Source organism: Sinohyriopsis cumingii, chromosome 17, assembly GCF_028554795.1.
Source record: "Sinohyriopsis cumingii isolate HCF-2022 chromosome 17, ASM2855479v2, whole genome shotgun sequence".
NCBI lineage: Eukaryota > Metazoa > Mollusca > Bivalvia > Unionida > Unionidae > Sinohyriopsis > Sinohyriopsis cumingii.
Window position 1 is genome coordinate 29,298,703 of NC_142977.1, and position 27,091 is coordinate 29,325,793.

The 27,091-nt window shown below is 34.2% G+C and overlaps 1 protein-coding gene across 1 annotated transcript in view; it reads left to right on the forward strand.

The window, feature by feature from the left end:
* Positions 1–537: 537 nt before the first annotated feature.
* LOC149778337 (protein SCAI-like) overlaps positions 538–27,091 on the forward strand; it is a 121,231-nt gene continuing 94,677 nt past the window's right edge. The window contains exons 1-2 of the mRNA XM_089939150.1: positions 538–639; positions 11,357–11,452. Coding sequence (XP_089795276.1) covers positions 542–639; positions 11,357–11,452 — 194 coding nt within the window. The 5' untranslated portion in view covers positions 538–541. The remainder of the gene's footprint in view (positions 640–11,356; positions 11,453–27,091) is intronic.

Consider the following 27,091-nt stretch of genomic DNA (forward strand, 5'->3'; position numbering starts at 1 on the left):
AAAGTTATAGTTAATAGAGAAGTTAATTTTGCTTATAAGGGACTTAAATTCTATTTTATACAAGCTGTTTTTCATCCTACGGGCTAGTGTGTGCAGGCAATGCGAGGGGTGCCGTTTATCCGAGGACCTGGGTTCGAATCTCCGTAGAGTACGAATTAAAAATCCTCTAACCTGTATGATAGTAGTATTTGTATATAATGTTTTAATAAAAGCTAAGGTGCTGTGATAAGGCTTTAAATGTATTTAATTAATTTTGGAATCAATTTTATTTGTTTGTTTATTCCGAGTTTTAGTTATAGCCGAGAAAGGTACGGAACATTGTTCTCTCATATATATCCGATACGGCGAATGGTCTATCCACAATCCTAGCCTAAAATGTAGTTTTTCCATTCTTCCTAATTTTATGACCCAAGTTTTTTTTAATATGTGAATCATTTCAAATAAATTAATATCATAACAAATATACCTGATATAGACTGCATTATTTTTTATATTAAAATTATATTGATACGAGAGTTCAATCGGTGACCACAAATACAAAATGTCGGCCGAATTGGTGATGGACGAAAATGAGAAGAAAATAGTGAACGAATTCTGTCATCTGTTGGAAAAATCAAAACAACTTTTCAACGGTCTTCGGTAAGTTGGCATTATTTCTTTTCATTTCCATGATTATGCATTAAGTGCGGATGTTATTTGCCTTTAATGTTAGTGACTGTCATTGAGATGACATATCTCGGGATTCGCGAAATAATGTTTTACCACTCGGGATATATATATATATATATATATATATATATATATATATATATATATATATATATATATATATATATTTCTGTATTGGTTGAACTATTTTGTTTAAGAGAATAAAATAGATTTTGTTTTGAAGTTTGATATATCATTGATGGTGTTTCTTGCTTTAATATCGCACTTAAAAAATAATTTAATTCTCCCATACGGCAATCAAGACTAACCCTAGACCTACATGTAAGACCTCGACGCTGATATGTATGTTTTGCCTTATGGGAGTCTGGGTCTTGCCGAATAACTAAAGGCGCTGTGTAGCGTGTTTTGATATCGACTAACATCGTAACAAAAGTCAAAGTTTCAGGAATATCTCACACAACTGGCAACCAATAACGACGGTTTTCTACAAAGTAAAGTCAGCACGTTTTAGTCAGACGTTACTGACTCTGATGTCTTTTCTCTGATAAATTCAAATTCACACAAAAGAAATGGACCTGTTTTCAAGTTTCTTTGTCCTTTATTTCAGTTGGCTTTAAAGCAATCAAAGCCAGGAATGCTGAAATCGGGTTAAGTTGAAATGTTATTCGTTAATGAAACAAATAAAAATATATTATGCCTATTGGAACTGTAAGCAACGTTTTGTTTAGTTCAAGAAACATATCCCCCACATGAATCTACTTGAACATACTTTGTCATACCTCGACTACCACCAGATTTCATCAAATTCAAATGTATGTCAACGGAACATGAAAATGCGTCCATTTGCTAGTGTCAGATTTTGATTCCACCAGGATAAAAACAGCACAATAAGTATAATAATTACATATCAATATGTGGAAGAGTGTCGATATGGGCTGCCAAGTGTATGAGATATTCCTGAAACTTTGACTACTCATTCTGATGTCAACCGATATCAGAACATGCTATACAGGGCTGTTATTTGGTAGTAACACGTAGCACTAAAACATAAATAACATGTGATACATCTTTTATCGTAGGACTAGACTAATCCCTTCCCAGTAATCATGGGCTTGAATAATGAAGTTAAGTTTTGCCACTGAAATAAGCGAGTTTTAAATGGAGAATTGTTAAACTTAAGTTGGATATGCATCTTATGCAGTGCTTTATCTACCCATCAGTCAAATACCCAAACTTTTCCGATTTGACACACACAAATTATCGCCAGTAGGTAAATTGATGCACCTCAGTGTTGTTTCTCTGATTAACACAAAACAAAGGTTTTGTCTAATTACTTTAATGTTTGGTCACAACTCTCCCTAACAGAGAAAACACGTGCACACCAGTTTCTTATGTTAATGTTATCATAAGACATGGGGTTATAACTGTGTAAAGCCTGGAGTTGACCGTATGTGACCTGTAACTGTCAGATCATTGGTAGAAACAGGATGTTAGAACCATATATTATCACACCACAGAAAGAGTTAGAAAATAAACACGTGGTATTAAAGTGATTCTCATGAGAAACTTTTATTTTATTTGCACCCTTGTCACACAATGAAACAAGAATTTCTGTTTGCTCATTTGTATGCCTTGCATTGTTACTCTTATCCTTGCCACCCCATTTTAGATATTAGGACATTTATGTTGGGGTGTAGGGTCAGAGTCAATTGAAAAATTGGCATTCATCAGCAATTTGGTCTCAGCATGGGGTAGCTGCTTACTAGCTGGTCCAGCAAACTTGAACGATCTTTCATCGAGATATACCTGCATGAAATCGATAGGAATATGATTTATTTTCTCAAAAATCATGAGCATGTCATTCTTCATGTCTTTAATCCGCTGGCAAACAAGATGAAAGTACGTCATTGCTGAAATTTTACCTGGAAATGGCTATTTGGATTCTGAGTCACATGACTATACAAATCTTGCAACCTACATATCAATGACATCAGAGGTCAAATAGTCACATGATATCAACAATAAACAAATTTCCAAAGCTGTTGTACATAGAATTTGGACATATTTTATAGAAGTCACTTAAGGTTTGTAAATAAATATAATGCACACTTAATTCTCAACATATTTATTCTGAGAACAATGATCAGAAACCTGTCAGTGTTGCAGCAGGGTCGATAATACCATTTCAGTAAGTATGGCGCACATGTTAGCAGTGTTTTTGTTGGTTTTACGTGACCACCATATTGATGTGCTCTCTGCATAGTGAATCTGTTTTTCTTCAAATTGTTCAACATTTACAGATTTTCTGATGTTTTTACAATAAATATTTTAAGATGTTTGTTTTTTTCATTTTTCTATAAAAACTATGTGATTTTCGTTTATATGTTCGATTTGTTTTCCTACAGCCACACTAGAAATGGTTTATTGTTGATATCACGTGACTGCATGACCTCTGATGTCATTGGTGGCTCTCATCAGTTTCGTATTTTGCATAGGGTTAGAATTTAAAGAAAAAGAATTTCTCCGGGTGTCCTCACTGGTTATATTGGCTTTTTAAAAAGGACCTTGTATATCTTGGGTATAATTCAAAGAACCTTTAATTTCCTTTATTTTGGTATATGATTGATTGTGTAATATGGGTTATAGAGTATACAGCTTATCCTTACTCCAAATGTGCACCTTTCAAAAATCTGCTAGCTCTGCTTGGTCATTTTCTGTTCCCAGAGTTCATTGTTTCCCTTTAAGCACATTTGTGCGTCAGGGACACACGCTGGAGAAAATTGATGCACACATTTTGTTGCCGTGCGTTTTTTTGACACAAAGGATTTTTATAATATGATCAGGATTTATTTAATACCCAGTGCATTGGACGATGGATGGCATCGTATATACTTCGAGTATAGGCATTGACTGGTTCCCCGCTTTGCACTCCTTTATTCGTATAGCAAAGTGCAATGCAGGGAACATATAAAACAATGAACCAGACTAGCATAAGCAATGTTATGACAGAGTAGCTTCCCCTAATCTCGTGAGCTTCTCGCGATTTCCATCGAGCTCAGCAAGCTGTCATCTAGATGTTTAACCTCAAGGCTTGTTGCACTAGAATGTGATCTTCAGATTAAAACGTCATGTACTAAAAAGCATTAGCGAAGAAAGTGAAAGAAGCAGAACACAAAAGAGTAACTGTGAATCGAACTTTAATGAAAAATGGAAAAATAATTCCCTTGATTACCGGTGTGACTTCTGATCGCGTATTTGCAAAGACTGCAAAAGTGAATAATCCTTTCGTGACAGGGCTTTAGAATTTTTAAAAATCTGCCCTCGTTCGCCATAAGATATCTGGAGAACACATTATAGCCTAAGACATTATTTCACAACAAAGAAATCAGTAAACTTGCAGAGACAAATGCGTTATTTGGATTACAAAGTCAGCGGGTCATTGCAGATTTTGTTGGTTTTTAACTTTTGCTGCAATAAAAGGAAGATCTTAAAGTTCAAGTGTAATTTATTAGAAAGAAGATGAGTCATTATTCTTTAACTTTATTTACATTTTATACATTTATTAATTCATTCATTGCATTTTTAGGAGCTGCTATTGACTAGTCTGACAAAATTCATTTTCCCTATTTTAGCAACTGCTAAAGATAGTGTACTTTAGACTAATTCAGGCTGATTTTTTTTAGCACAAGGGAGCAATCATTTTAGTTAGCTGTGTGCATAGATCATTTACAATCTCTTCAAGTACAATATCAAATGAAATTTCAGCCACAGTACATGAAAGTAACAGAGAGGTATTCCAACATTCTGTCCATTGTGCATGTTGCAAATTTAAACAACTTCACCTTACACCCACCACTTTCTCAGAAGTTCATAATATCTGTAGAGCGCCCCCATTGACATGTACGTTGCAAAAGTTGGGTAGTCACATGACTAGGAATGCAAATGGCCAGATCCAAGTCACATTTCAGCAATGTTGTATTTTCATCTCATCTGTCAGTGGATTAAATACATAACAAATGCTATGATTGCAATTTCTGAGAAAATAAATCATATTCCTATTGGTTTCATACAGGTATATCTCGATGAAAGGTCATTCAACTTTGCTGGGCTAGCTAGTAAGCGGCTACCCCATGCTGACAAATGGTGTTGGCAAATTCCAACATTTCAATAGGAGGGGAACTTGGACTACATTGTTCCAAGATATGGTCAGCGTTCAACTGAAAATGGCATCAAAGGCAAAAAGAATTTAAGATACATCTGAAACAAACAAAATTATCTTTTGGACCCCGTTTACGAGCGACCAAGGGGCCCTGAATGTCTAAGTGGTCTAAAGTGCTCACCATTCCGGATCATTGCTATCTCACCTCTGTCTACATGGGTTCAAGTCTCAGGTTCAGCCAATGTAGGTATGTGAGAAAGCATGCCATTAGCTTCTCATGGGTCAGTGGTTCTTTCTGGGGTCTTTCCGGGTTCTTCCACCACAAATTGATACTGGCCGCCAAGGTGTTAAACCCTATAACAACAACAACAACCGACCAATGATAACGGTTATGTTATTGAACCATTGGAGGCCAGCTGGCTACATTTTCAAAAAGATGTCAAGTCAATTCTCTGCCCAGAACAGCATCTAAACCGCCTTTAGGAGTAGGTTGGGATTGAGAAACGGAAAAATCTGATGCTTAGCAAGATTGATGTGGAAGGCAGACGTATCTTCACTTTTGAGGAAACTTTGAAGAAATGGAGGAAAACAGAAGAGAGAAGAATCTATGAACTTAAAAACTTGAAATGATTGTTAATTTGTGAACAGTTTACTGAGTCAGAATTACATTCAGAAGACTTCCTCATTGAAAACACGGCATGATGTATGGGATAAGCTCTTCTCTGCCTCTAGTCAGATCAATACATTCTAGTCACTGCATCCTAGTGTAATGTTATCTTGTATAAAAATATTTAGAAAACATGCCTTGGCTTTAGTTACATTATATAACTAATAAGACTCAGGTTTGGAATTTGACTACCTGTTTTTTACATTGATGAGTCAACTGACTTGCATGAAGCCATTTGTAGATAAACCACTGTATATGATACTTTATATGATTTCTTCAAATGAAATGAGTGGACATTGCAATTCCAAAATTTCCGAAGCTATTCGCAATGCCGCCATACACCTTAGCAGGTGTTAAAAAACACCCAAATCCACAGCAAATCCATGTCAGATCGCATTGTGTCCACCCTTGCAGGATCTGGGTTTAAATGAAATGCGTTACATTACAAACGCAATTAGAAATTCGTTGTATGAAATGCATCGAATATATCATCTGAAATTACAGTACCATTTGCTCAGAAATGGTCGACAGACCAGGACAACATATATGCCCCTAATTTGTTTTAATAATTGCAGATATCTAATTCAGGAAGAATGCTAAGAAGAGATCCAATCTAACACAAACGTTGATATAGCTAACAAATCTGTTTATATCTTGCTGTCTGTTCTTTTCGAACTGATTTTTAAAATGTACACTTTTATTGCTGACTCTTTTCACTGTTATATTTTTTTAACCAAATAGTATGCCACAAATGTACAACATGAGCATACTTTCAACACTTTACTCGTATGTCGTCACTACGTTGAACTTAGGAGGATTTGGGTGTTCCATAACACTGCACCTTAGCTGTGCAAGACTACTGTTTGCAAGGCTGCAGTGTACCTCATATGGAAACACAAATCACATAGTAGCATGGCATGTAATCTACGCAAAGTTATTTGTACAGCTGCCATGTACCTGAAATTTACCCATTTTTGCAGCAGTATCAATATCTGCCAGTCACTTTAGTTGAAACTTGTACAGTGATATACTCCTTAACCTTTGGTACAAATACAGACTTTAAAGTAAATATTGAGTGAGTCTAATGGGAGAAAATTCCTATATTGTCACCCAATCAATGAACATGTTCTGTTATTCACTCAAAACACACATTTTCTTATTTTAAATCCAGATAAGTGGCTACCGAATATGTATAAGAGTTTGTAAATAGCGGATTTATTGGATATGTCTGATGTTTATGTTTTATGTTCTGTGTTTTTGTTGCATGTATTCGCACATTTAATCTAATTCCATCAGAATGAAAGGTAACGATGTATACAGTGAAAATAAAAATGTTGAGTGTTGGTTTTGATCTAGGACATTTTTTTGGGACAGGTTGACATATTTCCACTCACCACTGTAATTATGTTTGGTAATAGCATTTCTTTACTTCTACTCTAGCTGTCTATTGATAACCAAATTTTGGATTAATAAAGTAAATTTTAAGTGTCCAATTTAATTCTCTTGGGGGAAAATCACTGATTTAGCAGCCAGCACCTAATTGCTGTCATTAAGATATAATTCATGTTACAGAACAGACGAATTAGATATTTAACTGATGATTTCTTTTATTATTTGGGTAATAATTGTCATGAATCTATTACAACTACATAATTAATGAAAGCAGCATCAGCAACAGCATCTGTATCCATTGGTTAACATGTATATAACATATGTCCATGCTTGTAGTCCATCAAGTAACAACTTCAAACATTACTTTAGGAATTTACAAAATATTCTAATGTGAAATATTTTCTGTTAGTGACCATTTGCAATTAGCATAAAACAGCAAATGATGCATCATTGTTTCATATTCCATTAAATTGGTGTTAAAACTTTATTAGGGTAGAAAATGTAATTCATGTAACAAGGAAGGACAAACCAAATTTTGTTTTCTATATTTAAAATTCAAAAAATATTTGATAGCTAGTGAATTACAGGTTGGTGTTGAAAGTAGCAATACCATATCTGTTGATAATATTTTGTATTCAGTTTATGCATTGCCCCTTAATTTGCCAACTTTCTTGAAAACCTTGACTGCCAATAGTAATTCTGATAGAATCCAAAAACATAATTATCTATATTCAGTGCATTAGTTATTTAATATGTTTGGTCTGTAATGTATTAGTACATGTATGTACTTGAAAATATTGACAAAGTTCCAGATTTATATTTGGCTGCATTAAAATTTTTCTCTGCAATAGATAATATTGATTCTTTATGCACCTCTTGGTTGTTATGTATGCTATATGGCATGTCAACTTGTTTATGATCCCTTCTGATTTAAGCACTTGAGTCAAAGGAATTTTTTGTCCTCATTGTTGATCTGATGCTGCTATTGCTATAAAGTCTCTTGACAGTACTCAGTGTAAATGCTGCTATTGCTATAAAGTCTCTTGACAGTACTCAATGTAAATGCTGCTATTGATATAAAGTCTCTTGACAGTACTCAATTAATGTACCATATTTACCGCATATGTTGGGACACGATAAAATAATTATTTTTTTCCTGTCTCAAAACTTATGGTAAAACATTTTTATCACTTTGGTCATATGTCCCAAAACTTAAGAAACGAAATAAATTTTTATTGCATTTGTGCTTGCCCCCCCCCCCCCATTGCACGTTGCAATAAGATATATAAATAAAACGCTTAATTGATAATTAAAAGAAAGAAACTAACCTTGTGTTATCATTTATTCCTTTTCTCTACATATGCATTAATGAAAAAAATATTTCCACCAAATCCGTATAAGTGGCATAGGCTTCCATACTGTTGCATGTATCAATTATGTCCGATACCACACACTTCGTTCTTCATTGACATGAACATTGAGAAACAGTTGTGTGTGGTTGTGCTTAAAGGTTTAAACATGTTATCCGACTGAAAACTGGAGCCAACAAAATTGCAAACAAGAGGGAAATAGTCAACCGATATCTTGAAGGCGCCATACACACATGACACGGTGTTGGGTGGAAAATAATCAAGATTGAATTATATCCAGGTTTACAGTATGACAGTATGTCGCAAATAAAAATCATCATTTGAAAACACATTCACTTGAGTGCAAGTGACAATCTTTTCACCAGCTCAGGTTACAAAATTATCCTTACTATTTACCCGCAGACATCAATGCTCCTTTGTATTAATTGTAACCACATATGCCAAGCACATAGAAGCCCTGGTGATGAATAAACATGACTGGCAGCCAGCAGTTAACTCCTTCTTTGAACCTACCAACAGGACAAGACAAAAGGTTATTTTTATTACAAAGCAAGCCGATCTCAGAAGCCGACTTTGGTTACTTTTTTGTTTTTAAAGGATATCAATACAAAGGTTATTTTATTGCAAAGCAAGCCGTCATCGTAAGCTGACTATAGCTTCTGTGAAGTGAGCCGATTTTTTTTTCTTTAATATACAAAGCTGGCCGAGTTATGGAAGTAAAATTGGGTTCATTTTCACTTGTATTCATGGGAATTTCGAAAATAAAATGCAACAATGGAACAAATTTTCAAGTGACACATTATAGTGCTTTGTGCACAGATGTCTATGACCCAGCAATATTTTGAGAAAATAAAATCATGTGATGAATTCGTGAAGGCCAGAAGAGAAGCAAACAATTTTGCAAACGAGAAGGAAATAATCAACCGATATATTGAAGACAACTTCCATTCACGTATGGTACGATGTTAGGTGCAAAATAGCTAAGATTAATTTATATCCAGGTCTACTGTATGACAGTATCTCACAAAAAAAATCATCATTTGAAAACACATTCACTTGAGTGCAAGTGACAATCTTGTCGCTGGTGTGGGTTACAAAAGTATCATTACTATTTACCCGCAGACATCAGTGCACCTTTGTATTAATTATTACTACAGATGCCAAGCACATAAAGCCCTTGTGGTGAAAAAAAACACAACTGGCAGCCAGCAGTAAACTTCTTTGAACTTACCGACAAGACATAAAAGACAAAGGTTATTTTTATTACAAAGCAAGCCGACTTTGGACTCAAAAGCCGAATTTTTTTTCAAAGGATATCAATACAAAGGGTATTTTATTGCAAAGTAAGCTGACCTTGGAAGCCGACTATGGATTCATTTAAGTGTGTCATTTTGTTATTTTTTAGCTTTGAATATACAAAGACGGCCGAGATGGTTCCTTTTCACCACTATTCACGAAAATTTTGAAAATAAAGCGAAACAATGGAACAGTTTTTAAAGTTACACAATATAGTGCTTCGTGCGTGAACATCGATGACCCAGCATCATCCAGAAGATTTGGAGAAAATAAAATCACGCAATGAATTCGCGAAGGTCAGAAGAGAAACATATCATTTCGCTGACAATATGATCATTAACATGGATGAAACTCTAGTGTACTATGATCGCATTCCTGGATGGACTGATGATAAGATGGGTGTCAGAAGTGTGAGACTTAGCAAGACTAGTGCAGATTTTTAAAAATCTGACTTTTGTCTTTGCAGTTTCCGCTTTAGGTGGTGTGTTGCCTTTAACAATTTTTCACAGTATGAGAAAGCTGTAAAAAAAAATATTCATGAACCAAAAGAATAGATCGTACGTGTGCAGGAAAAGGGTTGTTTTTGATGAGATGCCGCTGCAGTGGATTAAAGAGTTTTATCTCAAGTACACAGTTTTATATATTTTAAAATAAAATTTCAGCTGGAGTGCAATTTCGAATGATTTTAAAGGTGTTCCACAACTTACGACTCAAAAATATCGATGTGTCCCAGAACATACAGTGAACAAAAAAATTACTTTTATAATTAATTTATGGTGTCCCAACAAATATGGTGTCCCAACATATATGGTAAATATGGTAAATTCTTTCAAAATCTGATTATTAGCAAAGCAGTGTTATATGTTGTAGCTTTCCTAATCAAAAGACAACAATCCCGTTACTATGACTGCCAGTTCTGTTCCATAAATGTTATGCCAGATGAACATATATTTATTAGAAATAAAGTATAAACAACCCTTAATTCGAAATCAGTATTTCAGTTTAATTAGGTGCATGTGAGTGATCAGGGATTACACTGGGCAGCACCAATGTCAGATGTTGTGATTTTTTCCCCTTATTGGCGAGAAAATATACCATTTGGTGATTTTCTTTTTAAACGATAACATGTTTGGCTGTTAAAACTTGTATATATAATCATGGGTTTGAAGAGGAGAAATTCAAAGGCTCAATGAAAGGAAGCCGCAAATTTGGATATAAAATGGACTGGAATCTTATGTTACTTAAACAAAACCTTTATTCATATTGACAAACTTAACAGTGCTTTGTTATATCATAATCTACTTATGCTGATGAACTGTTCCGGTGGCCTAGTGGTTACAGCATCCACCTCTGATGCAGGAGGTTGTGGTAGATAAATCTTGAGCCATTTGTTAAATTAAGTCTATTTCAATGTCTGGAAACAATGTGTGCAAACAGTATTAGAGTAGCTGGCAGAATAAACGGAGATGATCATAGTATTTATTATATTCTTTATTTTGTTAATGTAATAGTCCTCGTAGTCATGTTGTGGGTAGCTTCAGCATCATCTTGTATAAATCTGCTAGCAAATGTTTTCTTTTTTTAACTAAAAGACTGTATGTTTGTTTGAGTGTGAATTAAAAGGCAAATGTGTACAGATTAATATAATAACCAACATATAGACATAACCTTAAGTGTGTTAATACATCACTTAAAGTTTAAATCAAGTGGAAGAATTGAAACTGGAGATGACATTAACCCATTAAATCCATTCGGAAAATTCTGTAATGCAAGAACATATTTTGATGACATCTTTTCTTTCAGAGATTTGCCTCAATATGGTCACAAGCAATGGCAGTCATACTTTGGAAGAACCTTTGATGTTTACACCAAACTATGGAAGTTTCAGCAGCAGCATAGGTATGTCTCACCAGAATTTAATATTTAATAACAGAAAAGCAAATTTCTTCAGAGACAGTGCTTTTTTGGCACAATAATTGCACCTACATGGAAACATTACTATAGTGTAATAGTTGAGGGTCATAACTATCAACCGCATTATGTACCAGACCATGGCGAGTGAGGATGATACAAATTTCATTGAAGTTGTGTATTAGTACAGGAGTGAAACAGTTCATCGATATATCGATGTAATGATGATTTTGTCATATCAGTACACATAGCAGTATAAGAGGTGAAGAATAGTTAATCAATAATGATATAAATATTAAAGTGCCCTGTTCGTATAATTCAGGATTATTTGTTGATTTGGTGAATGCACCTTTTCCGATTGGTCGTTAATAGCCTAAGTCCTGATGGACTTGAATGATTTTTCACCCACAGCCACCGGGGGCCCCGAGTGGCCGAGTGGTCTAAAGCGCTGTCCGTTACGGATCACTGCCATCTCACCTCTGTCTGCGTAGGTTTGAGTCTCGGATTCGGCCAGTGTGGGTATGTGAGAAAGCTTGCCAGTAGCTTCTCGAGGGTCGGTGGTTCTTTCCGGGGATTTCTTGGGTTCTTCCTCCACCATTAATACTGGCCGCCATGTACAGCCTATCTTGTGCTGAAAAATGGCATTAAAACATACAACAAAAAACTACAACAACAACCCACAGCCACCGCCTTTCTTGATGGGGGTCCTAATTCCTCCTGCCATGTTCTTTGTCATGTTTGCTCAGTCCCAGTTAGTAAGTCATGTATAAACAAAGGTATTATTACAAGCTATGGTTTGATGTCTGAATATAGCTGCAGGATAAAGTTAATCTCTTACACAATGTGACTAGAGATAAGATCCGGCATATTGAATCGGCACAGGCGTTAGATAGTGCGATTTCGTACCTACGTGTTACAGCTTTGTCCAAAGATCAGAGGAACCCATGAGGAAAGACAAAGCTTCATAAAGGTCAGTAAGCTATTTGCTCGATTTTTGCAGAATATTACAGCATTGTAATTGTAATTATGTGTAGTATGTATACTTAATTACTAGGATTGTTTAGTACACAGAATTACCTTTGTAGTGTTTAATTTTCATGTATATTTGAGAAATGAGTTTGAGTATTATGTAGAGAATTTTGTAGATTGTTAGCTTGTGATCAGAATTAATTTTGTAATTCACTATTAGGTTATTTCATAGTAAACTAGTGCATTTGTTCATGTGACATGTTAAATTGTACACATGTTTGAATTGTGAATTTGGAAAATGGTTGAAGTATGTAAGATTATTTAATATGGATTCATGGATATTTGAATATTTGTGTACTTCGTATGAGTTGGAATGTAAAGAAATGCGTCTGATTGCTGTGATATTGTTTAGCATAATGGGATTAGGAATATGTACTGATGTGACGCAATGTATTGATGTATGAGAAGTAATTGATACCGTGCTTTTATTATGACGTTGTCTTACCATACAGTAACGTATGAGTATTTCGATGTAAATGAATGTGTGACTGAATAAATTTAGTAGCCTTTATCTGATGATAGGCTGGGTGTTGGTGAGATGAGAGGGCTAAGGAAAATATTGTACCGTCCTTTTGTTTTCACAGGAAGCTTTTGGTGGGACAGAACTTCAGGTTTAGCCAAGTCCCGAGTCTCTGGGAGGGGAGATGGAAGTAAAACTAGCAGAGCAGTCGGAGTCGACAAGTCTAGTCGGTGGAGAGAGTCAAGGAGGAGGAGGAAAAGGAGTCAAGGAGGAATAAGTGGAGAAGCAGGAGGAGTATAGAGAAGTCATTGAGAAGAAGGAATTTTGAGAAAGTCGGGAGGAAGAGGAGAAGGAATTGGAGGAATAGGAGTGAAGAATATACATATGAGTAGAATACAAGGACAGGTGGAAAGCTATCTCACACTGTTAATCAAATCATGCAATAGACTGTCACAGGGTTGAGCGGAAGGAGAGTACTTGAGAAAATTGAAGCACTTGACTGTTGAATTATTATTAAATTGTTATTCGTTGAATTTCACTTTTTTGTATATTCAGTCATTTAACTGTCAACATTGCTGACTGGGGGCTCGGAGCTTTACATCTATCTTTCACTAATTTAACTTAAACCAAAATTGAGCCTGGGTGGGACTTCTGTAATAATTTAAATAGAATATTGGGAGCACCTCACCCCAACCATAACACCTACCACAGTGGCAGCATAACAACACGTCATGCCACATTCTTACTGTGCTAATGCTCTGCCTCAGCAGAACGTCATTGTCAACTTCATAGAGGGCCTGGTGGACAGTATAGACTGACATTTGAACAACCAATGAATGAAGACTGAAGACCACTCAGGGAAAGACAGACACATCTAGACTGATTTGCAGTTGGATACCATTTAAAGAATCAGTGGTCTTTATTTCCATCACGCAGGGGGTTCTCAGTAGATGTGTACCCTTGGGGTTTTGATGCATGGAATTTAAATTGGACCCATTTATGATGCATGGGAATTAAAATGGGTGCGTTTTTATGATGCACATAGAACATTGTTCATCTCTAGCTTAATTGCCTACTAAGTGTGCACTGTCCACAACAATTTAAGTGGGTGACATAACTGACCTCTATTTGACTATTGTTCACATCTTATTGGTCAATAATATTGCACCTTTGTAAAATCAGTATCAACAGGGATGAGCTAACAGTTCAATGATACTGTGCTTAGGGTGTGCATGATCAAATCAAGGTTAGATTGTTTTGAGATTATATTTAAAAACTTTTATAGAGGAATGACTTAAATGAATTAATTTTTGACCAGAAATCAGCATTGCTTGATAACCCATCAAATTATAGTCATTTTGACAAAATTGTGGAACATATGTGGCATGTGAAGCCATTGGACAAAAATAAATGGACAGATTTTATCTATTTCTGTTTAATTTACTTCATTTGGCAGAACTTTTAAAAAGTTTGGAATTAATTACGACAGCTGGACTAACGTGATCCTATCTCAGCATTTGTTTGCTTGCGCTTCAAATTATATTCTGGAAAATGTGGCAGGTCACAAAGCCAGTTGTATTTTTGGCGATTGATTTTTTTCAGTCAGCAAACCATTAAAAACTTGATTGTTTTAATTAATGTATCATTATTAAAAATTGACTGGACATGATGTTCAGTGTATACATCTGAACTTTGAAATCACACTGACACATAGAAGTTATGTTGTTCTCGTTTGGCGCTCAGCATTAAGAGTTTTAGTGTTAGTACTGGTCAGCCTGGTGTCGGGATAATGTGACTGGGTTTGACATCATGCTTCATGTCTGAGGCATCATGCCTCAGTGCTTGACATCACTGTAAACTTTCACACTGCAGACATCATATCGATATGACTGAAAAATTGTTTAAGCTATGTTTAAATTCCAAATCTCATACACACACACACACACAGAGTATTGTTTTCTCTTTCTGTCTTAGTCTGAGAGACAACCTGCCACTGATGAATTTTCTGACCCCCAGACTACAAAGAACCTGAAAGTTTGTGTCAGCTCTGAGGAGAAGGAGAGTAAATCTCTTAAAGTTGATATACAATTTAAGAAAGAGTGGAAAATTTGATTTCTATGGGTAAAAAATGTTTTAAAAGGTGGAAATTAAGTGATATGTGAGTGACGTAAGGACACTGGAAAATCAAACCTGTTTGCCACTGACAGCAGTTTAGAAAGTGCCCTATGTCGTCTTGAAAAAATCATGTGACCATCTGATTTTTGTTGAAGCTCGCAGGGCAAATTGCAAAACACCAGACTTTAGTTCATGTGATAGGAGAACAGGTTGACCAGTTTATTATCGATGGTACGGAGTTAAAGATTTGAGTTTGTTATATTCAATGCATGTATATTTAAACAAGGTTTATCAAATTCTTTTACAATAATTATATGTTGAACATCTTATATACATAATACTTGATGAGAGGTACACTTTGTAGAGCTTCTTTGAACAGCTAAAGGACTAGGGTCTTTAAATCTCTTCAGTGGTTTCAGAAAATGTCCAAAATTTATTATATTTATTTTAAAAATTGTTTTATTTATTTTGTATAGATGTACCTTCAATTTTTAAAAATATGGTGTTAAAAGTTGTACTTTTAGTCCTAATGCATCAGACTTTTGCTGTTTTCGAGCCCCATTGTAGACTGTTTTGTCTTTCTAAGATTTCTTAATTTTTTTAGTTTTCTTTGAGGTATAAATTGTGTATATTTATTTTGCCTTCTGTTTATAATGCGTATTCTGTTCACACCAATTTCTTTAGTTCTGTCTTTCTTTCCATTTGTTACATGTTTCCTAGGAAATAACTCAAAACATTGCCTATCTAAAGGGTTGAATTAGGAGTTAAAAATATTTCTCAGAGTATTCTTCTTTAAAATATGCCAATTTCAGCTTTTGAGTTACTAATTAGACTGTAATGTTATCAAAATTGGCTATCATGGGTGGCTGTGGTTTATAGAAACTGATGCTTTTGACAAGTCAGGGAAGTGAAGGTTACGTTCCTTTTCCAATGACAAAGAGGTAGCCACATCCCTTAGTTTACGAATCTGATACACTACCAACTGAACAACTGCTCCCCCCAAAGAAATGAAATTGTGGGTCCCTATTTCGTAAAGTGGTGGCACATATCTCATGTAAATTGAATCTGAAAAGATAAATATAGGACTACGAACCTTAATGAGCAAGGGCATTTGTCGCATGAGACTTGTGTGCATACATTTTAGGTCAGAATCCCTTATCTACTGTAGCTATTATGAGGACATTGTGTGTCCCCCTATAGATCAAAAGGATATATGTGGAGGCAAAATTTGTAACTTACATCATGCACATATATTCTTCCATTGATATTTGACTAAGAGCATCCATGAGAGAGAGAGAGAGAGAGAGAGAGAGAGAGAGAGACTGTATGAATGTAGAAAAATGTGGCAGTGTTGGTCCTTTTGGAGCATATCTTTAGTAACTTATCAGATTTCAGCTGCTGCATTTTGAATATGGGATGTTCATTTGAGCCTGTACTTTGTTCTTTTACTTTAAAAAGGATTTTTCAGTTAATACTGTTACAATGTATATATAAGGTTATTCAGTTAATACTGTAACAAAGGATATAATATGGTTATTCAGTTAATACAGTAACAATGGATATAATAAGGTTATTCAGCTAATAATATTACAATGTATATAATAAGGTTATTCAGTTAATACAGTAGCAATGGATATAATAAGGTAATTCAGTTAATACTGTAACAGAGGATATAATAAGGTTATTCAGTTAATACAGTAACAATGGATATAATATGGTTATTCAGTTAATACAGTAACAATGGATATAATAAGGTTATTCAGCTAATAATATTACAATGTATATAATAAGGTTATTCAGTTAATACAGTAACAATGGATATAATATGGTTATTCAGTTAATACAGTAACAATGGATATAATAAGGTTATTCAGCTAATAATGTTACAATGTATATAATAAGATTATTCATTTAATACTGTAACAATGGATATAATATGGTTATTCAGTTAATACAGTAACAATGGATATAATAAGGTTATTCAGCTAATAATATTACAATGTATATAATAAGGTTATTCAGTTAATACAGTAACAATGGATATAATAAGGTTATTCAGTTAATACTTTAACAAAGGATATAATATGGTTATTCAGTTAATACTGAAACAAAACTAAAATTGATATCTTCGAGCTGTAAGGAAACTACTAGACAGAGTTACAAGTGTGTAATGTGCATTGTGTCTTACAACTAATGTAATCCCTCATATAAATTCTAAAGAAAGTACCTTGATTTTGTGATTATTGATCAATATAATGAAGATATTTATCAAATTGGTAATAAAATACAGCTTAATTAAGCTTTCCCCTGATGGTACATACACCGAACTGCTTTGATTGCTAATGTTCTCAACATTTGGTTTTGGTTCTTATTATACCCTATAACAACATGTGGCTATTGCTACCACACAGTTGATCTGCACAGCTTTTGTGGGGTTTTTTATGATAAGGAAGAACACAAATTGTAATGTAGCAATCAAGGCTAAATTTGAATACACTTATTGATCGTCAAACATAAACAGAATCATAACTTTTTAAACAAAATTGAAAATACTTGTAGGTGTCAGAGGTAATCAGCTGTACTTAATGTAAATATATACATTATTTAGACAATGTTTGAAAACAAAAAATCATTTCTGCATACTATCAATGACTGTTAGCTCCCCCCCCCCCCCCCCCCAGCAAATATATTATAATGATTATTGTATATGATGCATTAAATGCTTGAAGTACTGGGCAAAACCAGCTCGGTTAGAATTAGATGCACAAATTAAGTTTTGGATTTTTCTTATATCTTTTTTTTAAAATTTTTTTATGTAGGAGTGCTAGGGTTGGCAACAAAAAATGGATGATTGACCAACTGGAAATGTACATTTTGTCTTGGGGATAATTTGTGCAAATGCATAATTTCCATGTATCTCTTTTCTCCTGTCAACTTTACAGGGGCATGTTAACGTTAGTTATAGTGCTATAATCCATGAAATCTGCAACAGAGGAGAAAACCGTGAACTTTTTTGGAGTCAATTTTCTTTATTAAAGGTGATCTTAGGTAAGAATTAAATGCGTATCTTGGGAAGAGAGAGGGACCTCTTTGATATCGGTGAGTTTCATAGGAATCTGATCGGGCCAAAATCTGCCGTTATCTCACCCTGTCCTTTATCCTACTATTACTTTACAAAGGAAAAGTAATCTTCCAAGATATGTGCAGTTAAATTCTAAATGACATCCACTTAAGCTTTATAAAAAAAGGATGTCAGAAAACATTGAGTTAACATTTCAATAATTTAATGGTGTCCTCCTAATATAGACTTGACTTCAGCTAATGTGGTACAGAAATCAAGGCAGTGACCATTGTAAACACTTATAAAATATTGACAAGGCTTTATGGATCCAATTATTGGTTTGCACCATTAACAAAGGAAGTTTTATAATTGTTTGTAATTAATCTGAAATTGAATAAAGTGGAAGATTGTCAAATCCCTGATATTCAAGTATTTTAATTTTCAACAGATTTAGAGCATTTTGCATGGACGTATTGTCGCCACATATATCCTATTTTTGCTAAATTTTTAAAAGTATAAAAACAATTTATTTATCATCATAGAAAAATCTTATGGAAATGATATGTCACTAACCTCGTTATAAATATAGATCTGTTTCGTATAATTATTTTGACATTGTTATTAAAGTATACAGTTTCCTATTTGGGGCTGGTGGAGCATTTGGTTGTTGAGACATTGTTGACAAATTTCTTTGAATAGTATTAATTAGCATGTTTCAGTGTGTGGCTAAATTATTGCAGTTACTGTGGTTGAGTTGATAAAGTGTGGGACTTCAACACACACATTTGACTATGGAGCATGAGGTTGTGGATTTGCACCTGCGAGGAACAATTTATTGTTCTTTTTCCTCATTGTCACATGTCTAATACAGTATTGCTTTTCTTACCACTTACAGTTGTTTGCAGATATCAAGTTGTGCTTTTGCATATTTACAATTGGTAGGTTTTTAATATTTCAATTCTGATGATTGCTTAAAAAATATTTTTTGAAGTAAATGTTTTCACATATACTGTAAGTCATACATTGCATTATCTGGGACTTCAGGAGAATGTTCCAAGTTTATTGAAAAGTGTACAAGACCAGCACTCTAACAATATTTGCATTGCTGTATAAAGTAGATAGTAGAAATAACCATTTAAAACTGTATTCATGATTAATTGGAATGCATATAAGTATTGCAGAGATCATATACTAGGAAAAAGTTGGATTTGTGTGTGTGTAATTCATCTTATTATTTTACAAAATTGCTCATGATTTTAGGAAGGCTTGCACTGTCATAAATGTTTGTGCATCAATTTATTTAAGGTAGGTGGAATTGTGAGATAATAATGTCATAATTCTAAGTCAGAATGGTAAAGTGAAAAGGACATGTCTTAGATTTTTATAGCGTTGAATAAAAAGGGGTTCAGCTGTTTTGATGTGTCTGCATGTTCAGTACATAATGTTGGAAAGTTGATTGAAGAATAAATCATTTAAATTAGTACATTTGTTTTGAAGTGGAGTTTGCTAAACTTGGCATATCTGATCACTGGTGTTAGAATACTGTATGTTGGAGAAATATCTTTATTCTGGTCAGGTAAGTTTTGAGATGTTTTTTTATAGATGGGTAACTTGAAATTTCTCTTATAACATGTAATGTGTTCCACGGCTGAATTGTAAAAGGCAGAAACTTGTTGTGATAAAAGGTAATTCTGCAGAAAGTAACTGAATGATCAACTGCTGTAAGTGTCATTAATACAGTCAAACCTGTCTTAAGAGACCACTGTTATGAGAGACCATTTGAGGTACTAGGTTCTCCATGTACATATTTTTGGATTATAGAGTGTTATGACCTGTTTTGAGAGACCACCTGTTATGAGAGACCATTATGTTTTGACAAAAGGTGTCGTTTTTCAAGTCAGGTTCCACTGTAGGAACAAAAGGTCAAGTATCATTAATAGTAACAAATGGTCGAAGTGCATCTTGGTAATAAGCTCGGAGCAAGACTATTGTCCATTTTAAGTAATTAATCATATTTTGAGCTTTCTCTGCTCATTATCAAATAATCTTTACTTATTAAGTGATGTGACTGATACAAAGAATGGAAGACAGTAAGTAAATGGATTAATACTAGTGTCTGATTCTAGCTGTACTGATTAGTTCACAAGTTCTTCTTTCCATCACTGATTTTTATTTACAAGAATCAAGCAAGGGAAAAGCATGCAATATGAGTCAACAAAAGGCTCATTCACTAAAACAAATACTGTTCACTTTTCCCCCCGAGTACATTACTTATTTGTTAACATAATAGCAAAGAAAACAAACCTAGAGAAATGCTGCTGTTGTGTTTTTTTAGGTCATGAGTTCGTATATGAAATTAAAATGTCGATGGGCAAGAAAATAATTTGTGTTGACGGCTTCCGTTATGTTAGGTTAACATATTAACCCCTGTAGGTTTTTGTTGTTTTCGCCTGAAATTCGAGTTAGAAACACATTTTGAAAGCTATTTTTGAATACATCCTAAGACATCAACTTCTGGGTGATTTTCCAATTAACCTAATGCCTAGTTGTGTTAGAAACATCATTTTTCATTGGCTATTTGGCTCACGCATCAGCAGAAGGGTAAAAGTTGGAGTTCCACCAATTATTTTCCTATCAAGACCACTCTTTATTTCAAATGCCCATCTTATCCTACTTTTTGCACAGGTTCATTTGTCCGTTTGCAGTTCATACTGGTCTGCCTTAGATCTGAGACCAAAAGGTCTAAAACCCGGATACAAAATCAGATTCCGACCAGGGGCAAATTTTGGGTGGAAAAAAATCGGGTCCAAAAATTGAGATTTTTCCCTCTGTATTTTGTAGTGCAGCTAGAACTCCCAGATTATTTGGTATCATTGTAGAGCTACATCTGTCTACCTTTCTATAATACCACCCACTTTAATGTATCTTGCATGACCTTGATGCTACAGAGCTCGGCAGTAGGCTACTACCTCCTGCCACGTTAACTCTTTGCCAGGGGTTAATGTGTTAAAGGGTTCCCATACAAATGGGAAATCGGGAAAAAGTCAGGAGAAATGACCAGTTTTTTTTCCAACTGTGAAAAGTCCTTGAATTTTGCAAATATTTATGAAAATCTAGAAAACCCCAGGAATTTTCTGCCACCACTTGATGACAAAAATAATTATGTAACTGAGTCAAAACTGAACTGATTGTGAGTTAAATTTATCAACTTTTGACCAGAATATTTATTCTGAGGTTGCATTATGTATCATTTGGGTGCTGGCCATAAACATATTTATTTAGTCAATCCAAATTAATGCCCATTGGATTATAGTCATCTAGTAGACTGGTTATTTCACAAAAAGCTCACAATCAGTATGTTTTCTTATATTGAAGGTATGAAAACATGTCTTGGATCACATGAAACCAACAGAAATTTGACCTGGAATTCGCCATTTGCGATGCTAGTCGCATGAGTACACAAATCTCATAGCCCACATGTTCGTGACATCAAAGGTCCAGTAATGAGATGATATCAGCAACAACCTGTATCAAATATTGTAGAATAAAAATTAATAATTAGATGAAAGTTTTATATTGTTTGTGATAAATAACAAAAATGAAAGAACATTGAATTCTATATATATATATATATATATATATATATATATATATAATGTGACTACCATGTTGACATGTGGTCTTTGCTTGATGAATCTGACTGTCCAGATTGCTGTGACAGCGACAAGTTTCTGGTCATTGATGTCAAATGTTAAAATTGTATGTTCTCACTGGTTTTTACAAAAGGTATCTGACTTTAATTTAATATATTTGAATTTTTATACAACATTAAAAAGGAGTTTGTTGGTATTATGTGATTATTGGACTTCTTGTGTAGTCATGTGACTAGTGTAAACATGTCAGGTTTCATCTAGTGTGTCAGTGGATTAAAGGCAACAATTACAATACTTACTGTTTCATAGAAAATAATTTGTTTTCCTATAGATTTATTACGGGTATGACTCAAAGTAACATCACTTAAGTTTGCTACTGGTCCTCTAGTTAGTGATTACCATATGCCACTACTGCAAATTACAATTTTTCAGTAGAAAATTGCTCTAATCCTACATCCAGTTGAAATGTGAAAAATGGGGTGGGAATATTCAGAGGAAACTGTTTAGAAAATGGACTGCCATCCGTTATAAGTCAAATTTGTTGTTTAAAATGCCAAATCTCTGAGCTGAATTTTGGTTCTAAACGATCACACTTTGACATGGAGCCAGAAGGATTGGTTTCAGATCCTAAATAGTTCTTCGGAGAAATGGGAGATTGTCGTTACTTGTATATTAAGAAACAGTACTAGCCCTTGTGAGTATCAGTACAGATTTGGGGAATAGTTTGTCTCATTACAAGCAGACATATGTTAATTTCACAGAAAATTCAATTCTTGTTTATAGAGTAGTATATAATTTTGAAGATCTTTCAGCCCTTTTGTGTTATTTTAAGGATGGATTCCAGACCATATCTTCATATGGATATTAAGGTTGTTTGAATAGTCTTTGTTTTGGGTTTTATATTGGCACAGATAAATCAGGGTTTAAACATTTTACTCTCCAAGGTAAGATTCTAATACTTTGTATTTTGTTTTTCATTGTGTGATAAGGAATGTTTACTATATATATATATATATATATATATATATATATATATATATATATTGCTTGCAACTGATAATCCTGATTTTTTTTAGAATTAACGGTTTGAAAGGAAACGAAACTTATTTATGTATATTATGTTGTTTCCTCGTACCAACATAATGCAAAGTAAAGTTCGAAATTTTATTCTGTAAATTTAAATGACTTTACATGCTGATTTATAGGAATATATAGTAGTCCAACTTGTTTATGTGATACATGTTGTTTAGTGCATGATCATGATTTGTGACTTAGATGCTTTGGAAGAGTCTTGAAATAGAAGCATGTTTTGATTTTAAAATGCATGTTTTGTCAGCAAAACGTTCTTTGATTCCATTCATCAATGATCATGTGTGAACCTTGAAAATTTTTATTTCGTCCTGGAAATTTATCTTTAAAATGCATGGGAACCATGTAGGTTGTTACTTTGCATATAGGCATCTGTCATGAAAAAGTGTATGTGTGAATCTGCATGAATGTAGGATGAATCTCTGCAGCCATTTTGAAAATGTAAAGCTGAGTTGATAATTTATGCAGAATAATACTGGTTATATTAAAGAAAATGAATCTGAATAATACTCTCTCTCTGTGACATTTATCTGAGACTAACGTGTTCAGTACCTAAATCGCTTGTGGGCATGGATATCTTATATAAAGTCATTGAATGCAGCTTCTTTTCTTCACAACATATAGTAATTCATGATGAGAATGAACATAACTTTATCATTTTTGTATTTCTGGAACAGTACATTGCTTTTAGAAATGTTTATTTTTGTGTGTTCGTGTGGCAACTACTAGAACTGTGCTTTCTCAGGTTTTAATTACCTCTTTATAATGTCATGATTGGATATCAGAAAAAAAGTCATGTTAATGAGAACTCAGGCGTGAGGTAGCTATTGGGACTTTTTTAATTTTGTTGCTCTTCAGTCAGGTATGAATGGTTGATGTTTATTGTTCCTTACGCTGCAGGGAGTATAATATCATTTTAATATCTTCATTATCTTATGCAAACTGCAGCAGAAATTATGACATCAATGTGTAACAGGTGATGCCAATAACATAGTAAATGTATTGATGAAAACCAAAATTAGATTTCATTACCTCAGATGTAGTAATAATAAAGTTTGCAAGGTGTTGTCATTAATATAAGGTAGTATAAGATTTCATTTAGTATTATGTACCATATGGTACATTATCTTCATTAGAACTAGCTATTGTTTATAATTAAGTGAATGATCACATTTTTTCAGTATCATAAAAGAAGCAAATTGCTCCTGAAAGAGATATTAATGTAGATAAATCTATGCCTCTCTCTCTCTCTCTCTCTCTCTGTGAACCTTTTCAGAACATGCTTGAAGGGGAATAAACAATAAACCTTGCCCATTTAGTTGAGATCACATCACTCTTTGGTGTCATCAGATGTGACTTCGCAAGAAAGCATGCTTTGCAGATGTCTGAGAGAAGCAGCGGCAATGCAACTCCATCAGGCTGCATGCAGAGATGGTGGAAGTTCATTTTCTTTATCATCTTCACTCTTTCCAACTCCACATTGAAGCATGGGGAATCCAAAAATCTCTGTTATGTGCTCACTATCTTGGATTTTATTTCATTTAATTCATGGCACTTCAAAGAGACTAAATCAGTCATACCACACTAGGTAACTGTGACCTAATTTTCAGGCTTGACTGTAAACCTATATGTACAGTATGTTGTTGACTACAAGCATGTTACATTTGTAGGGTCCTATTACTGTCTTTTAAAGTCTTTGACAGTTTAGGAAAAATGAGGAACCATTTTCAAGACCTTGAAAGTTTTGGAAAAATCGAGCAGATTACCCTGAGGTCTTTAAAAGTCTTTGAAAATTGAAGTAAACCCATACATCTTAATTTCTTTCCATAATCACAAATAAAATTGTCCACGGTTGTTATATTTGGATGTAGTCTCGGATGTGGTCGAGTTTTGCTGGTTTCTTTCTATTGATTATGGTTTGAATTTTACCATTAAATGGTATTGTAGTATTTTGCATTTCATTGTTTTCTCATATAACATATCTTGTATACAAAATGTTAGTGAAAAAAGGTCTTTGAAATCTTTGTTTGTGGTCTTTGAAAGTTTGGGAAAAGTCTTTGAATTTATCATTCAGAATTCTGTATGAACCCAGACTTGGCTAGATGATACATGTTTATGAGTAAACACCATTCTAAATTCCTGCATTGCTTGGAAATAGTTCTGGGATCAAGATTACACATGTTGTGAGCTCTTCCTAAATGTACATATGGTTTGTAATGTGAAAAATAAATGAAGCTTTCAAACACTCATTTCTAGCTGATAGCTACTTAATAATTACAGTAGTGTATGTAAAGAAAATGCTAAAAATTAAAAATATCCTTAAAGCTCAATATAATGGTTGTTGTTCCATTTTAATGGCACTTTGGTCACTTTATTTGTTATGTATGACGCTAATGAAATGGGGAGCAAAAAACCTGTCCAAAGGATACACAGATAGCCTGGACAGGTATCAAACTCACGAACTTTAGATTACAAGTCCAATACTTTACCATCTGAGTTACTGTACATGGGTTTCATACTGGCATGGAAAAGTGGGCAATTGGCCAGAAAAACAGGCAAATGTCATTATACAGAGATGCATTGTGAGCTGTGGATGGATAGTTGTAATATGAGACATTCAGGTAATATCCAGCTTAAGTTTAAAAATGTCAGTGCCTGCATTTCAGTCCATAATCTAGAGTTCACACCATAGTCTAGTCAAAGATAATGGATAAACTAATAACTACATGTTATTCACACTAAAAATAGTTTTTGCCTAATGGGGCGTTTTTTAAAAAAATTGGTTAGAAAAATGGTAAATGCACAGAATGTGTTAAAATGTGGCTTCAGTTTGCAGGAAATATAAATTTGTACATAACATGCCTGCTGTATTTTGGTGTGTAATTGCAGAATTCACTTTTAAATGGAGGCAGTTGTACTTCTCAGCTTTGAAGCTTTCTGTTGTTTACATTCAAGATTGGTTTTAATGGCAGTTGAATATTAGTTTTATGTAGAAAATGTCCCAGTATTAACTTTTTATCACGTTACACTGTAATCATAAACTAATGGTTTCATTTATCTTTCCATTGATTTTACTGAGGCTTCCTAGAATATTTCACTTCACCTCAATTTAATGTTTTTCAAAATTATGCAAAAAAAAGCAAAATTAGCGACTTTATGTCCTGGTGGAAATAGTTTCAAATTAGATGTGCACGGACTGTTTCATTGGCCTAGTGGTTAGAGCATCCACCTTGGATGCGGGAGGTATGGGTTTGAACCCCGTTCAAGTCATACCTCAAGTCATGCCAAAGTTTGATGCATAAAAGTGGTACTAACAGGTGCCTCGCTGTGTGCTCAGCATTAAGAGGTTAGACTGTCTGGGCTGGTCAGCCTGTTGTCAGGATAATGTGACTGGGTGGGATGTTATGCTGCATGGTCATGGCATAATGCCCTTGTGCTAGACATCACTATAAACTGCAACACTGCAGACGTCGTAGAGATATGACTGAAAAATTGTTAAAGCTATGTTCAAAATCCAAATCACATACACACATGTACATGTATTCTCACCACCAGCATAATATGAACACTACCACCAAATGATACTGGCTCAGTTCATCAAGTCACTCTAGAAAAATCCATGTTATCAGTTATGTTTGAAGTCATAGGTGAAAAAAATCTTTCACATGGTTCAGAATTATATTCCTTTAATGGACGGCATTTCCTCTCAGTAAAGTATCTCATTATAACATGGTTTCTGTTGATAGGCTGTATGCCCCAGTGAAAATTTCACGAACAATTCTTGAATTATCCATGAATTGTTCTAGAATACGTTTCATGAACCATTCATAAATGCATATGAACATTTCTTGAGCAGTTCTTGAACATTAAATGGTCGAATTTTCAAGAACGTTAGAACCTGAATGTTCTAGAACAGGAGTTCTTGAACAGTTTGTGAACATTTTAACATGGATTGTTCATGAACTGTTCAAGAACTAATATTCTAGAACAATTCTTGAAACATAACATTTGACACTTTATTTGTCGTACTTTTTGAGAAGAAAAAACTACTTTTTCGTGTACGAGAAAAATACATATAAAATTGCAGGAGCCAAGCCACGATCATCTTGTATTATTCATATGTGATCTCTCTTCCAAAATGATAATAAACTTTTAACGTTTTCTTTCTTACTTTTAAGAAAGAACTTTTTATTCATGTGCGAGAAAAGTACATGTATATG